The sequence below is a fragment of the Siphateles boraxobius genome, unplaced genomic scaffold (genome assembly GCF_051911475.1).
Source record: "Siphateles boraxobius isolate OS27281-9 unplaced genomic scaffold, OSU_SipBor_1 29, whole genome shotgun sequence".
NCBI lineage: Eukaryota > Metazoa > Chordata > Actinopteri > Cypriniformes > Leuciscidae > Siphateles > Siphateles boraxobius.
The window spans coordinates 13,516,027-13,531,463 of record NW_027508908.1 but is presented as its reverse complement, the minus strand read 5'-3'; the positions used below and the strand labels follow the sequence as shown (position 1 = coordinate 13,531,463).

Here is a 15,437-nt window from a genome sequence, read left to right as displayed (position 1 = left end):
TAGGTGAAATGGGGGTAAAATTAGATTTAATTGACACTGAAAAGTTATGAAAATAATGAAATTCATATAAGAAGAATGCAACACTGGAAATTTCTGAAAATGCTGAAATTCTGCACACATTGTAAGAAGATGAATTTTTTTTTATAGAAAATTATTTTTGACATGTATGATATGTGTATGATAAAATAAAAAATAAAATCGTTGTCATTTCCAAGTTCTATTTTTCTTGCGTGCTTATGATCATCCCTATTAAGGACACCACAACTATTGTGGATGTATGTCAGCTGTTAAGATTGTTTGTGTCATTTGGGGGAAAAAAAGTAGCATTCTTATTTTAATTTGTAAGGCAGGAAGAACAGTTATAGAATATTTTAAATGAAAACTATTCCTTCTTGAAGTTAAACATAACACACAAATTTTAAAGTCCAAGCATGACGCTTTTCATGTACTTAACTTTAATGTTGCCTGCTTCATAGCTTTGAAATAAGAAATTTACCGGTACATCCAGTTTAAACCTTCCATCAAAACATGGCTGCTGCATCTAATGGATTTATGTTATTAGTGGTAATCCAAAGCCCATGTATTTGGTACCTCCATAGCATCTAATCACACAAAGTCACATGGACACACACACACACACTCACACACACACACACACACACACACACACACACACACGCATGCACACACACACACATACACACACACACACACACGCACACACACACACACACACATGCACATGCACACACACACACACATGCACAGACACAGCAGCTGGGAAGTGGTGATTGAGTTTGTGGAGGTATTAATGCTTTGTATTTGAATAATGTGCAAACGGTTGACAAGCTGCAGCAAACTCCTGCTGCTTCTGAAAATGGACAAACAGTAAAGTGTGGAAAGATAAGGGTTTTTTTATTTTTTTGGGGGGGGGGGGGGGGGGGGGTTGAAATGACTGGCTTTGCTGTTTCTTTGTGCTGTCACTGAAAGGGGTCAAATGCATTACCCACTACCCGGCAGTTAGAAAATCTTCTTTTTACATCTGTTTCATTTTTCATTTGTGTTTACCTCATGTTAGCATAATTCAAGATGTTTGTAGAATGTACACATTCATATTAACTGAAAAATATTACCAATGTTTGGTGTAAAATATATCTAAATTTAATGTGCAAATGCAACAGTTCTTGATTCTTAATTTCACTGTGTTCAATACACTTACATTTGCATAATAAAAGTTTACTTAATTTATTTGTGTTATTACAGGGCAGTGGATTTATAGTTCCCAGCATGCTCTATATCTGACCAGATCAGAAGAATAAATTAAATGTTATTCTATGTTTTTGAGAAAGAAAAAAATGGAGAGGCCTTTTAATGTTCTGTTATATGATGCATGTTGTTTTACTGCGCAATAACTGCACATCCTATAATACATGTAAAAAAAGCTATATTTAACTTGCTAATGTCTGAGGTTGAATTTCTCATACATCTAATTTTATTGGTACTTACTCAATTCACTGGTTTCACTAGGTTTTTGAATTTATGTTATATTGAGTGTTTGAGTTGAGCCTACATGGTAATATTGTGTTAAGAAAACTAATTTCCAACATGTGGAACCACTGTGAGTTAGGCCAAAGAATTAATATTGGGTCTGTTTATCCTGATTAATATTCTAGAAACAGGACATTCAACAATTCATTTAAGTCTTAACTACGGTGGAATCTTATGGGGTGTTAAACATTAATGCCATTGAATAGGGCTGCGAGAATGGAGAAACAATTCCGAGATTAAATTACCGCACCACTGCACCGCAACACACAATCAATATCCCTCCTTTTCCCTTTAACAGAACACAAACCTAAACTTAGCAATTTCCTGTTTCCCCGGGTGCATTCTTTCTAGTAATTTCTCTCTTTTTTTCTGTCACTTTTTCAGATCACCTGAAGGCATATCTGGAGGAGTACATGTCCAGATTTCCTAAGGTTCGTATAGTGCGTACCAAGAAACGAGAGGGTCTGATCCGCACACGACTGCTGGGAGCGTCGGTGGCTAGAGGAGAAGTACTTGCTTTCCTGGATTCTCACTGTGAAGCCAACATCAACTGGCTGCCGCCCCTGCTCGGTAAGTCCAGATAAAAAACTGCCTACCCTGGCATCAGCACGTACCCACAGATTTCTCAATTTTTTATGCCTGTCACTGTGAGAAAACAGAGCCCACTAAAAATCCCATGGAATGTCCTGTGTGCTTATCTTCCTCTTTTGAATCTAGCAATTTCAAAATTCAATTGCTCCCCCCCCCCCCCCCTGCAGCTGGTTGATTAAAAAAACAAAAGAATCCTCCATCTCCTTGTTTCTTGTCTGTGGCTTGGTCCTTTTATCGCAGAAAAACCTTTCTTATTTTCAGACTCATTGAGGATAGAATCTATAGTGTACCCCACTGCGTCGCATAAGCATTGCAAATCCAGATGGCTTTTGATGTGCATGACCCTATTATAAGATGTTTTAAAATACCTACTTCAGCAAATCTTTTTGCACTTATCGACGCTTATTGATCTGATACCAGCTCGGTTTTTAGTTCTGTTTGTTTCTTCGCTTGGTTTAACATCAGGCGGTCGTCCCAGAGACGTGGGCACAGCACGGCGAGTTCTAATTGGTTACAGTGTGCTGTGTATGGCCTTTGAGAGGCATGCTGGGACACGGCCTGGAATGTATGATTAGAGTGGAGCTGCCGCACAAGCGCACGGCAGGTACTGTGTCACAGGCTGTGTGAAGCAGAGTGGAGGACTGGACTGTATTTCTATTTCTCTCTCCACCAGTCTTATCATCAGACCATCACTCATTAGACAGGCTGGAAACAGACTATTTATAAACGATGGTTGGCCAGATACGCCAAGGTTTAATGCCTTTAAACTGGGATGACCAAAAGAAACAAACTTTTATGCAAGCACAAATGGTGCATGATGTTTTGTCAAGAACTCTTCGGCTATATGGAGTGGGATAATCTGGTTCTGTAAGTAAAAATCCCATTAATGTCCTCCTATAGAGACTGATTTCTTTACACCCTTTAAGAGATCTCAGGTTGTTACAATGTGTGAGTTTAGTGTCATTTAAAAAAAAAAAAAAGTGGGAAAAGTGCACTACCCACAATCCTCAGAAAAAATAGAAAAGTCCTCCTTGATTCCACCAATAACAGAAGTCACCTTTACCATGATAACGAGAAACACATCAAAAAAAGCACAGCAGCAAACCTCTCCCATGAATCATTGTGAATGGCGTAGTGATTGCTGAATTGATTGATTGATTGATTGATTGATTGATTGATTGATTGATTGATTGATTGATTGATTGATTGATTGATTGATTGATTGATTGATTGATTGATGCCATTTGTTGTGCTTCATGGGGTGTTTTGTGTTTAATTATGTTTAATACACAGCCTTGAACCTTGGGATTATTAAAAAAAATAGTTTTTACCTTTTATCATTTATATTTAAAATAGTTATGTGGAAAATAGGTAAAATACTTCCAGGCTGCTGGGAAATAGGACCCTTACTTACTGTTGCATTCTATACTGACACCCATTTGCCTATTATTTGCTGGATAAACAACATTGCTGTCAACACTGGGATTCGTTTTAAGAGTTTGAAAAAAACCTTAATTACATTCTTTTTTAATTCTCCACTATTTTATGTTTTTTTTTTTTGTGTGTGTGTGTGTGTGTGTGTGTGTGTGTGTGTGTGTGTGTCTAGATATCTCTGTGGTATTCCGAAGCATATAATAGGAACAGAATGTGGATTTAGCCCTTTTTTTGGATGCAGTACTGTACGTTCTTAATTATTAGCCTTAATCTGTGTAGCTGTCATGAACGGTGGTTATTTTGAGGGAGTGCAACTCCACAGACTCTCCTAGTTTTGAATGCAAAAACCTACTCAAAGGATGTGTCCTAAATTGCATACTCTCTTGATGTAGCGTAAGTCCACTGAGGGCGAGTTGAAGAACACAATAGCAGTTTATTAAACAAAATACAGATAAACAAAACAAGACGATGACTAGAACTTGGCTTGTCTAAGAACATAACAAGAACATAAATTCGAACGTAAGCTTGAACATAAGCCTGAACTAGACTAGATTTGAATGAATGTAACCCGGATGTATACTACATTTTACATGTTGTCATTATCATGCGACCTACCAGCGCAAGTTACGTCGCTTCACTGCCATTCACAAAAATTCTCTCCTGTGGCCTCATGGGATAGTAAAATGTCCATTGTATGCCCTCTTCAGAATCTCACCAGAGGAATTTGGTCCTCTGGGTACTTTTATGAGCACTTTGGACATATTTTTTTTTGGTCACGTGCTGTTTTTCGTTTGTGAAATAAGTATGCTATTTCGGATGCAGCCAAAAGTAAAACAAACACAGACCAAATGTGACAAGTGCAATCACCTTATTAATTTAATTAGCATTTTATGTCAGATGGCATGCCAACTGCACTTGTCTCACCAACTGTTACCTAAAGTTGGCAGAAATCTTTACTGAAGGTGCACCAGACAGCGCAAAATGAAATTTAGCTTTAGTTGCAGTATTGAGTCAAAATAAATTAGGGGAGTTGCTCATGTGACAATGAATGATCACAGACACTCCTATCTGGACGAAATAAAATGTTCTCAGAGGACCACTGAAAAAAAGTAGTTTTTACTAAGGTTGTGTGAAAAAAACACAAACATGTGAAATTCATATTGGCTTAAAATCACAAAATATGTCTGATAAACACACATTTACCTGACCTCCTCAGACAAAACTTAATAGGCCTTAAGTCTTCTAAAGAAAATAAAAAGGAAATGTAAGGCCCCTTCCAGCATCTCCACAACAACTAAAATTGTATTGTACTATATCTTCCTTTGTGTGTCAATATTGCTCTGATCTTTGTCTCCTTTGTCATTTCTCATCAAGTTGTTTTTTATAACTGTGCTAAAATGTTGTTATAATGTGTACTCTGGTCTGTCTGGTTTGGTGATGCTTTGCTGCTTTTACAAAAATCAGTCAGAAGCAATGCAAAAATCTCAGGTAAATCTTCTTCTAAATTCTTCTTCACTTGTCTCCCTCAACTGGGCAGCCATCAGATGGGGTCCTTGGTTTTCATATTTAGACATCTGCAAAGGGATAAAGAACCAAATAAAGGATTCTGCCCCAGTAAGCGCTACAGCAGAGCGGGTTCTTACTGTAGGAAAATGCATACTTGGTGCCAGAGAGAAAACAAAGGCGTGATAAGTGAGTTTTGGCAGGAAAACGCAGGTGGTTGTTTGTGCGCTAGCTTTTTAGGAAAGCCTCTTCTTGAACTGACACACACACACATGTAAACAAATGCAAAGCCAACAGCTCTCGACAGAAGACGTCCTCTAGCCTAACTAATGACACAAAGCCGACAGTAAATTCTTCATGTAACCAAAACACCTATTTGTAGGATTGAGCTGCAATACATATGCATTCTTGTAATGTGTGCTCCATTGTGGTTAAGATACTAGTATACGACCAAAATAGCTTGTATTCACTATACAACAGAAAAAGTACAGAACAAAATGTCTTCTGAAGGAGAAAGGCAACCTATTTTAACCCTGCTGTCCTTTAATTTTACTGGTTGTCCACTTTTCTAAGTGTAATTCAGCCTGGCTAGAATATGGACAGGAGACATTTTGAGAACTTGCTATATTACAAGTTATAAATAGAGAGGAAACAGCATTTGGCAGAGTATGGCTTGTGGAGGTTGAGCAGTAGTATTCAGAAAATTGCTATAGGGTGTTTCTTCAACTTCAGCAAGCATGATTTTTATGAAAACTAACAAATTCCAACTTTTTAAATTTGTTCTTTAGATTTAAAAGGTCTTGGAAACATTTCACGATAACTTTAAAATTATTTTTACAACTTTTCAAATGTCTTTTACGTATTGATTTTGTATTAACCCTTCTCCCAGACTTAGACATTTAATCTTAAACTATGAAAACCCTTCATAAAAATAAAAATAAAATATATGAATTTTTACATTTAATGTATTCATTATTATAATCTTAGAAAATAGTGAATTAAACTACTTTGTGGAAATAATAATAAAAAAATAGTCTTTCAATAATTATGTTCCTTTTCTCCCATGTTTTTTTGTGAAGTTAGTGTACTTGTTTACAAGAAAATAGTGTCCGTGAAGAGCTTGAGATGTGATATGTGCAAACAAAGAAAAATCAAGATAAATATTACGTGTGATTTTTAGTGTTCATTTCCATTCAAGCTGTAGCCTATAAGTTTGACAAATTATACAAAATCTGTGAAAATGTCATTTCTTTTTATGCATTTAAGATATTTTTCTGTTAAATTTGCCAATTAGCAAGGCAAAAGGAGTTTCACAAAATTGAATTTCCATCAAATAATGTTATTTAAGACACCATTTGAGATGAATTTGAAATGAAATTGAGGTAGGAATTTTCATTACCTTTAGGAAAAATCTCCAGTGATTCATATACTCTACCATTCGAAAATTTGGGGTCGGTAAGATCTCTTATGCTCTCCAAGACTGCATTAATTTTTATCAAAATTACAATAAAAAAGATTTGTATATTAGTACAACTTAAAATAACTGTTTTCTATTTCAGTATATTAGGCCTATAGGTTCTGCTGATAATTCTGCAATGACAAATCTGAATTTTCATTATCATTACTCCATTTTTCAGTGACACATGATCCTTTAGAAATCGTTTTAATATGATGATTTGGTACTCAAAAAATCATTAATGTTGAAAAAATTTGTGTTGCATAATGTTTTTTTGGAAACCGTGATCATTTTTGTTTCAGGATTCTTTGATGAATAGAAAGTTCAAAAGAACTACATAAATATCCTTACTGTCAAATTTAACGCATAATATCAATGAGGAAAAAAAATATTTGTTTCTCCTGCTTAAAATTGGACACAATAACAATATCACTAGACATTTTCATTAATTTATAATTTATTTGCAACATTGTACCACATCGGACAAATTTAAACATTTGACATTTTCGCATAGAAAAAAGAAACATATTTATTGAAATCATCAATTTATTTTACCAGACATTTGAACTAACACATTTATCCAGTTTGTATTACACATTTCATATTTAATCAAAAGTAACATTTCATATCCAGCTGTTGCTCTCAGGCAACACTGTACCATAGTGGAACTCAAGTGTTACCAAACCATCATATCATCAAGTTATCATTTCAAGTTAACATATCCATCTTCATCCTCATCTCCATCTTCGCTCTCATCTTCTCTCTCTCCCTGCAGGATTCGCTATGTGAATCATCCTCATCGCCTCATCTTCCTCATCCCAGTATGACACCTCATCCTTACCCTCATCAACAGGCAGTTGTGTTTTATACCTTTTTTAGGTACTATAGAAAATGTGCAGGTCATAATATTTAAAGATATAGTATGTGAATTACAATTCTTATAAGTGCATCACAAAATCATACAAAAATGTAAATATATTTAGATAATTCTAACTCTTTTCCCTACAATTATAATATATGTGTATTCCAACCTAGTATGCCTGGTATGGCCTTATGCAATTCTATTGTGGTACAATGTTGCCTTGAGGTAACACAGTTTTGTTACATACTCTAAAACATTTGATGATATATAATGTAAAGTTCTTGAAAATACTTCTTTACCAGTGATGGTGACTCATTTTTTTTTTTTTTTTTTTTTTAAGGACGCAAATAAGAGAAAAATTCACTTTTCATTAGGACAAATATGGAGGAAATATAGGAAAAATATGGAGCCATGTGACCTGTGCACATCTGCTGAAACAAGACACAAAATGGACCCCTGTGGGTCATGTGACCACTTTTTGTTGCACTTTCATGGATTAGTGTTTGTGTTCTTCTCCCCTGGAATAGGTTTGACCAATAAATGGGTGTCTCATTTTATTAAAAATAAACTAAAATAGACAATTTTGCCTGGAGGCAACACTGGACTGTAACGACTGTGACAAATCAGACACAATTATTTGTTATATTTAACAAATTATCTTTAAAACTCACTTGGGGATCTATGGTCCCATCCCCCGAACAAGGGCAAGAAGGGTATTGGTTACCATAACTACGATCAGATGTTAAAAATGTGGTCAAGTGGAAAAAGCAGAGGCCATAGGAAAGACCCACAACCCTTAAAACAGACTTTCCTGCATTAATTTATGGACGAACTGATCTGTAAATGAATGCACCTCAGGACAATGTCTGAATGATTTACTGTCTTGTGTAGTGTCTTTTGATACTATTATGTATTTGATACTATGTAATGTGTATTTTATGATAGAACCAACGGACAATGTAACCCCACCTGTACCATGTCTCCTATCTAATTAATCCTCATTTAATTACTCACACTTTAGTGTACATCACCTTCTCATAGAATGCAGTGTGTGTGTGTGTGTGTGTGTGTGTGTGTGTGTGTGTGTGTGTGTGTGTGTGTGTGTGTGTGTGTGTGTGTGTGTGTGTGTGTGTGTGTGTGTGTGTGTGTGTGTGTGTGTGTGTGTGTGTGTGTGTTATATCTATCTGAGTATAAATGAACACAAACAGCAAGGCCTATGTCTAATCACACTTAAAGCAGAGCTATAAATACTCCCAACAGAGGAATTTCCCGCTTGGAAATTCCCCCTTTATTATTGCTGGTGCCAACCCTGAGAGATGGGACCTTTCTCAGAGTTTAAATGGCCTCTACACAAGCTCTTCCCTCTCATGGCCTTCCCGGAACTTCACGAAATGTTTCACTGCAAAGGCCATGCAAGTGTACATTTAATGAGGTGCTCTGAAAATGATAAGCTGATGGTTCTTTTCATAGTTAAATGGATATTTTCCATAGTTCCATTTCCTGCTTCCGGTTTCATTCTGTCACTCACCATTTTACCTATGTATGTGTGTTTAGTTTAGTTATTTTTGTGATTTAGTTAATAAAACTTGTGAACAATATGTATTTGGTTCTGATTCTCTGCTTGCTACAAAGCTTGTTTTACGATTTAGATTTTGACTACAGGCTCTTAGTAGTACTGTACAGTAAGAAGTAAGTCCCCCGGAAATGAACATTTCCTAGAATTAATAAACCATTAATACTGAGTATTCACAGGACGAACAGGTGGATTGATTGTAATATTAATTTAACTACATTAAGTTAATTATATTAACTGATCCAAATATTAATAATCAGTTATGAAGTATTAATTATTAGCCACAGTCACAAGTGTGATTCCCAGAGAATAAATTAACTGATAAAATATCTACCTTTAATGCAATATAAATTGCTTTAGATAAAAGCAACTGCCAAATGCATAAAAAAACTAATAAAAATACTTTATTTTCTAAAATAAAAGTAGTTGAAGAAACCCATAATTCTTCCATTTAAGGATTTATCAGTGTGGGTATTATTAAAGCGTTGAGCCTTGCAATAGTCCCTACAGCCTCAGTTCCAGACAGACTATACAGATTGTGCTCTTAAGTTTAATCTTTATGATGTATGTGTTTAAATGTGTTTTTGTGTTTAAGCACGCATCAGGTCTGTTCTCTCTCTTTTGCTTTCTCCTTGTGCTCTCCATGGTCCAGTAGTGCAGTGGTGTTGAGGGAGAGTGTGGGTGACAGATCTGGGACGGCTTAGCGGCTGCTGACTGACAGAGATAGAGCTAAGGGCCCAGGGTCCTTTCTGCTCGGCCCTCCATGGAGCAAACCTACTTTGAAGCGCTGTAATTGTTTCTAATCGCAGGGTGGCTGTGGCGGCTTTAAATTTCACAGGGTCGCCACACTCAGCCAAGCAGAGCGAAGGAGAGCAAGTGATCCAGGAGAGGAGGGAGACTCCTGAGATGCACTGCCTCCCCTTTCTTTTCTTCTTTCCTCTTCTCCACAGAGTGTGGTGAGGAGACAGAAATTATAGATTTCTCACTTTGCGTAACTTTCCTTCTCTTTTTCTCTCCTTGCCTTCTGCCTGCAGACCAGATCGCCCAGAACCCCAAAACCATTGTGTGTCCCATGATAGACGTGATCGACCATAACCACTTTGGATACGAGGCGCAGGCAGGTGATGCCATGAGGGGAGCATTTGACTGGGAGATGTACTACAAACGTATTCCCATCCCACCTGAGCTACAAGGACCAGACCCCAGTGACCCATATCAGTGAGTAAAGTCAGTCTTTGACCATTACATGCCAATGGCCCCAACAATATATACAGTGAGCAATGTATAAATGGCCTCGCATTTCAAGTTTGCACAGGGCCTCACACCCCACCTGCGACGGCACTGACTAAAATCATAAGGAAATGACCGCTTAACCCTGGTTTGTAAGCCTAAACCTGACATAAACTGTAATCTTATCCCTCAAATCTGATTGGTTGATTGGAATGTTATTCCATGATCAATAAAGATGTTGATCCAGGAACATGTTGGAGAAATCACGTTCACGTATATACACTACAATTCAAAAGTATGAGTCTTCAGAGTCTTTATATAGGCTATATATTATATAAAAGATTGTGTATTCATCAAACAATCCTGAATAAAATCTATACAAACATATATATATTTTCACTCTCTGTCTTTTTCTTTCAAGAAAAGCATTGGAGAATCAAAGAACATATGCGCTGTACAATTTTCAATTTCAATTTTCTTTGTGCGTCATGACATTTTTACAATTGTTTTTAGCCTTTTTTATGTTTTATTGTTCACTCTCCAATTTGCTTTATCTTTTGATCTGCCAGTCTGTTTCAAAATCTAATTTATATCTGCTGCACAAAGACATTGTGACTGACCTGATTAAACCTGCATTGTTGTACATGAATAGAAGTGACATGTCTCTATGACCTGCACTTATGACACCCTCAATTGATAGCCAGGGACCTTAATCCAATGTCTTTCATTTCCATACTCTGACATTGTATTTCAGAGTGTGCGTGTGCACTTTTTTTTACCAGCCTTTCCACCACAGCTCACGTCAATCCATGATTCAGAGTTTAGTATTAGTTCTGCTCTCTAACCTTCAGCTTCACAAGCAGTAGAGCAGCTTTTCACAACAATGTTTTTTTCTGATAAACCCTCACAGCCAGAAGTGCTCAGGACATCTATACTTACTGTAAGGAGAAATATGTTCCTTTTACTTGATATTGTTTAGAATTATCATTAATGATAATTAAAATGCCCATTATAGCAATACTTCTCTCAAATTTAAAAAGTGGGTATCACTGTGAGTGACAAACACACACAGCAAGTAGCTTGTAAATTGTAAATCGACGCTGTTTGAGAAATATTGAATAAGTTATTTTATTAATGTGTTTAGTTTGATAATGGTCTGGTGTCAGACATTTGATGTAATTGGTAAAAGAGCTGTTATTTTGCTAAGTGCAAATGAAAAAAAGTGATGTTCAAATATGTCATCCACATAAACTGACTTGCACATTGTAACGTAGAGTTGTGGAGGAAGTTGAAGGAGGGGTGGAAACGGATCAATTTCCACTTTAACCCTTTCGCACGTAAGTTTAAACATTTCTAGCTGAGGCCACAGTTTGAGTTTTTTTAGGCGACTGTTATTTTAGAACATAATACCTTATTATTTCAATGGCGACGTGTCATGCTTGTCACTTGACACACCACAGCCACAATAGTGCTGTATGACGGATGTATTGCTTTTATTTTGTTTTTCCTTTTTTATTCAAAATATTAACAAACTTGTTAACTCATGATCTATCGGCTATTCCAATTCTCAAATATGTGTTTTGTCATTTAAAACCTTTATAATGATCATGTTAGTTGATCTAACACTGTGAATCGGATCTGTCAGATTTACATTACATAAATTCACCCACTTCTCTTGAAATACTTGAAAGTAAGTGACCGGTGAACTGGGAGAAGAATAGAACAAACTAAATAGCTACCTATACAATATGCATCTGATATGAATAAATCACTTTGTCTAATTATAATTATAAGGATTATTATTGCCGCTTCCATAAACATCAGTGTGTATTTAACAAACTTTAAATGTTTTTTTTTTGTTTTTTTTCTAGTACTTATGTGTATTTTACAACTAAATCCTAAAACCTAATATAAACATTATATGGTTGAAAACACTGAATAGTTGTGATATATGACAAGTGCTGAGCGCATCCGTCTCTGGCTCAGTGCCAGCCAAAGAGCAAAATCACATTTGAATTTAGCAGCTGATCACGTAATGCACTTTCCTGGTTTGCTTAGTATTCACTGTAATTTTTAACACTTAACCTTAAGATACAAAAAACAAAACCATTTTATATTTTGCGACGGAACTTGTTGAACATCCGAAACAATGTTGTGTGCTAGGCCAAATGCGCTCGCTATGTGTGTACATTTGATGGTATATGATCGCACTGAAAACCTGGAAGAGCTTATAAAATTTGCAAAGGAGTCAAAACAGCTGCAGAAATCCCTCCGTCACACAAACAAACTAAGATCTTGATGCCTGTGTCGAACTGTGATGGGAAACATCGCAACTACGACGAGAAAAAACAACTATGCTTGGGAATTCTGTCCTTTTTGGGTTGCATCTTGTGACATCAGATAGATAGATAGACAGACAGACAGACAGACAGACAGACAGACAGCTAGATAGATAGATAGATAGATAGATAGATAGATAGATAGATAGATAGATAGATAGATAGATAGATAGATAGATAGATAGATAGATAGATAGATAGATAGATAGATAGATAGATTAGTTAGATAGATAGATAGATAGATAGATAGATAGATTAGTTAGATAGATAGACAGATAGATAGATAGATAGATAGATAGATAGATAGATAGATAGATAGATAGATAGATAGATAGATAGAGTCTTTATTGTCCCATAGGGATAATCATTTTCACACATCCTTCTTCCATAGCACAAAAATATCACATATGAGGAACACATAGGACATGTGACACATATCCAAATACATACATAAACACATAGCTCATTAAGGTACCCACATAAGCACATCAGGTTGCAAGGCAACTGAGATGGGTGGTAGTAATATTACAGTTTGTTCAGCATTGTGATGGCGGTGGGGACAAAAAAAATTTGAAATGGGATTTAGTCCAGGTTAGTGTTCTGCATCTGCGACCGGATGGGAGTAGTGTGAAGAATTTATTCAGGGGATGATCTGAGTCAACCGCTATTGCGCGTGCTAGACGTATGATGGCTGTGTCATTTATGTTTGATAGGCTGGGTGTGGGGAGGTTTATAATCTTAAAGGCAATATGTATGATTTCAGTGAGTTTGTTTTTGCAAGTGAGGGTTCACATTGTGTAGAAACAGGTTGAGCAGTACAGCAAGGTGGATTGAATGATGCTTTTGTAAAGTAGGAGCAGGAGATGAGAGGCAACAGGGAGGGCTTTCAGTTTGCGTATTACATGTAGTCTTTGTTGTGCACGTTTCTGGATGGCAGTGACATGTTCCTTGAAGTTGATTTTATTATCTATAATGAGTCCTAGGTATTTAAAAGCTGCTGACCTGTTCGATTGGTTGACCTTGGATGTAGATATGGTTCAGTCCAGGTGGTGATTTGGATGTGTACATGAACAACTCTTTTGTTTTTTCCGTGTTCAGTTGGAGGTAATTGTTCTGACACCTCTGTGAAAACTGTGAAATTGAGTCTTGATATAGTATGATGGAGTTGTTGTTGTTGAGTAGTCCAACTATGGCAATATCATCAGCGTATTTGTAGTAAGTAGTGACGGGTGATGGACTATTGCGGTCGTTAGTGTACAGGGTGTAGAGGAAGGGGCTGAGAACACAGCTGAGGGGAGGGCACTGAGCAAGTCCTCACATGTGGTAGCATAGTCATTAATGTCAAACCGAGCAAGTTATTTAGGGTGTTGGGATAGGTTAATGGGTCTGATGCTGTGATGTGGTTCTGTTATTGTTCCTGTCCAGTTAGTATTTTGACTCTTTGAAAGGCTTGTTTTGTGTTCATGTTACTGAATTCCTGCTCCATTTTGTCTTTATATTTTATTTTGTCTTTGGTGATGTCGTTTTTTGTCTGTCTATTAAGTAGTTTGAGAATGGCCCAATCTTCAAACGTCTCGGTTACGTATGTAACCCTCGTTCCCGGAGTAGGGAACGGAGACGTCTCGTCGGAGGAGTTTCCAACTAATTGGGATCACGCTAGGGAGACCAACTGCCTTCGAGTGAACTAAAACGAGCCAATAAATATTGGCATGCAAGATTTGCATTCCGCGGGCCGCCTACCAGTGCGTGTATAAAGCGGAAGCAAGCGATTACACCTTTGCTTTTCGCTGAGGAGCCGGACGGTGTCCAGTCCTCCGCGAAGGTACAGCAGCATGGTGATGGGACGAGACGTCTCCGTTCCCTACTCAGGGAACGAGGGTTACATACGTAACCGAGACGTTCCCTTTCGTGGGAACTCCTACGTCTCGTCAATGGGTGCAATGGTTGAGGTTTTCCAGAGGGTAGGTATTAAGGCTGTACTATACGATTCCCAAAAGATGGTGTGGAAAATGGGAGAGAGCTCAATGGCACATAGCTTAAGCACGCTTGCTGGGATGCTGTCTGGCCCTGTTGCCTTGCCAGGTTTGCAAGGCAAACTCCTACGTCTCGTCGGAGGAGTTTCCAACGAATTGGGATCCCTAACAAAACGCCATGGTGCTGGCCCCTTCTAGCACCCAGCTTAGCTACCCGCCGGGGCAGTTTCTTATCATCTTTGGCGGGAGCTAGCTAGGAAATCACACTGCTGTTCTGCAAGACCCTCTCAGTGGATATGGATAACACTGGGAAAGCGTGCCCAACCTGTGGGAGGGAACGCTGCTGAAGCCCAAGCCCGCCCGAAAGGGAGGCACTGGAATACACATGTGTACTAACCCATGGGGTAGGGAAACACATGGCAGTCCTTGAGGTAGTCCCAGCCCAAGGGGTGGGAGCGTACTCAGCAAGGAGGACAGAATGGTCTGTCGAGGGAAAGACACGATGCTAGCCCGGAGGGTAGCTGGATCGTGGAGAAAATGGGTCGCCGAAGGGACAACTGTAGGCCACCCAGTCTACACACAACTCCTAAGAGAGGTAACAGACCTAGCGCCGGGCGATCCGCCTCGCCTGATGCTGAAGGGGTGATGGAGGAACTCACGAGGTTAGCCGTATGTTGGGGAACCAACGGAGTAAAAAGACGCACGTATCCGGCCGAGAGGCGGGAATGGTGTAGCAAGCCGACATAACCTAATTCGTCGCGTTACTGGCCGTAGCGAGTACACGGGAGGAAACAGGTTCAACACGTAGGCTATAGAATCTAGCGAACGTGTTAGGTGTCGCCCAGCCCGCAGCTCTACAGATGTCTGTCAGCGAGGCGCCTTGCGCCAAAGCCCAGGAGGAGGCAACACTCGTAGTACAGTGTGCCCT

The 15,437-nt window shown here is 38.1% G+C and overlaps 1 protein-coding gene across 1 annotated transcript in view; it reads left to right on the top strand.

Annotated features, from left to right (window-relative positions):
- Nucleotides 1–15,437, top strand: part of galntl6 (polypeptide N-acetylgalactosaminyltransferase like 6) — a 270,294-nt gene that overhangs the window by 217,696 nt on the left and 37,161 nt on the right. Inside the window, exons 6-7 of the mRNA XM_077246669.1 lie at nucleotides 1,933–2,118; nucleotides 10,002–10,185. Coding sequence (XP_077102784.1) covers nucleotides 1,933–2,118; nucleotides 10,002–10,185 — 370 coding nt within the window. The remainder of the gene's footprint in view (nucleotides 1–1,932; nucleotides 2,119–10,001; nucleotides 10,186–15,437) is intronic.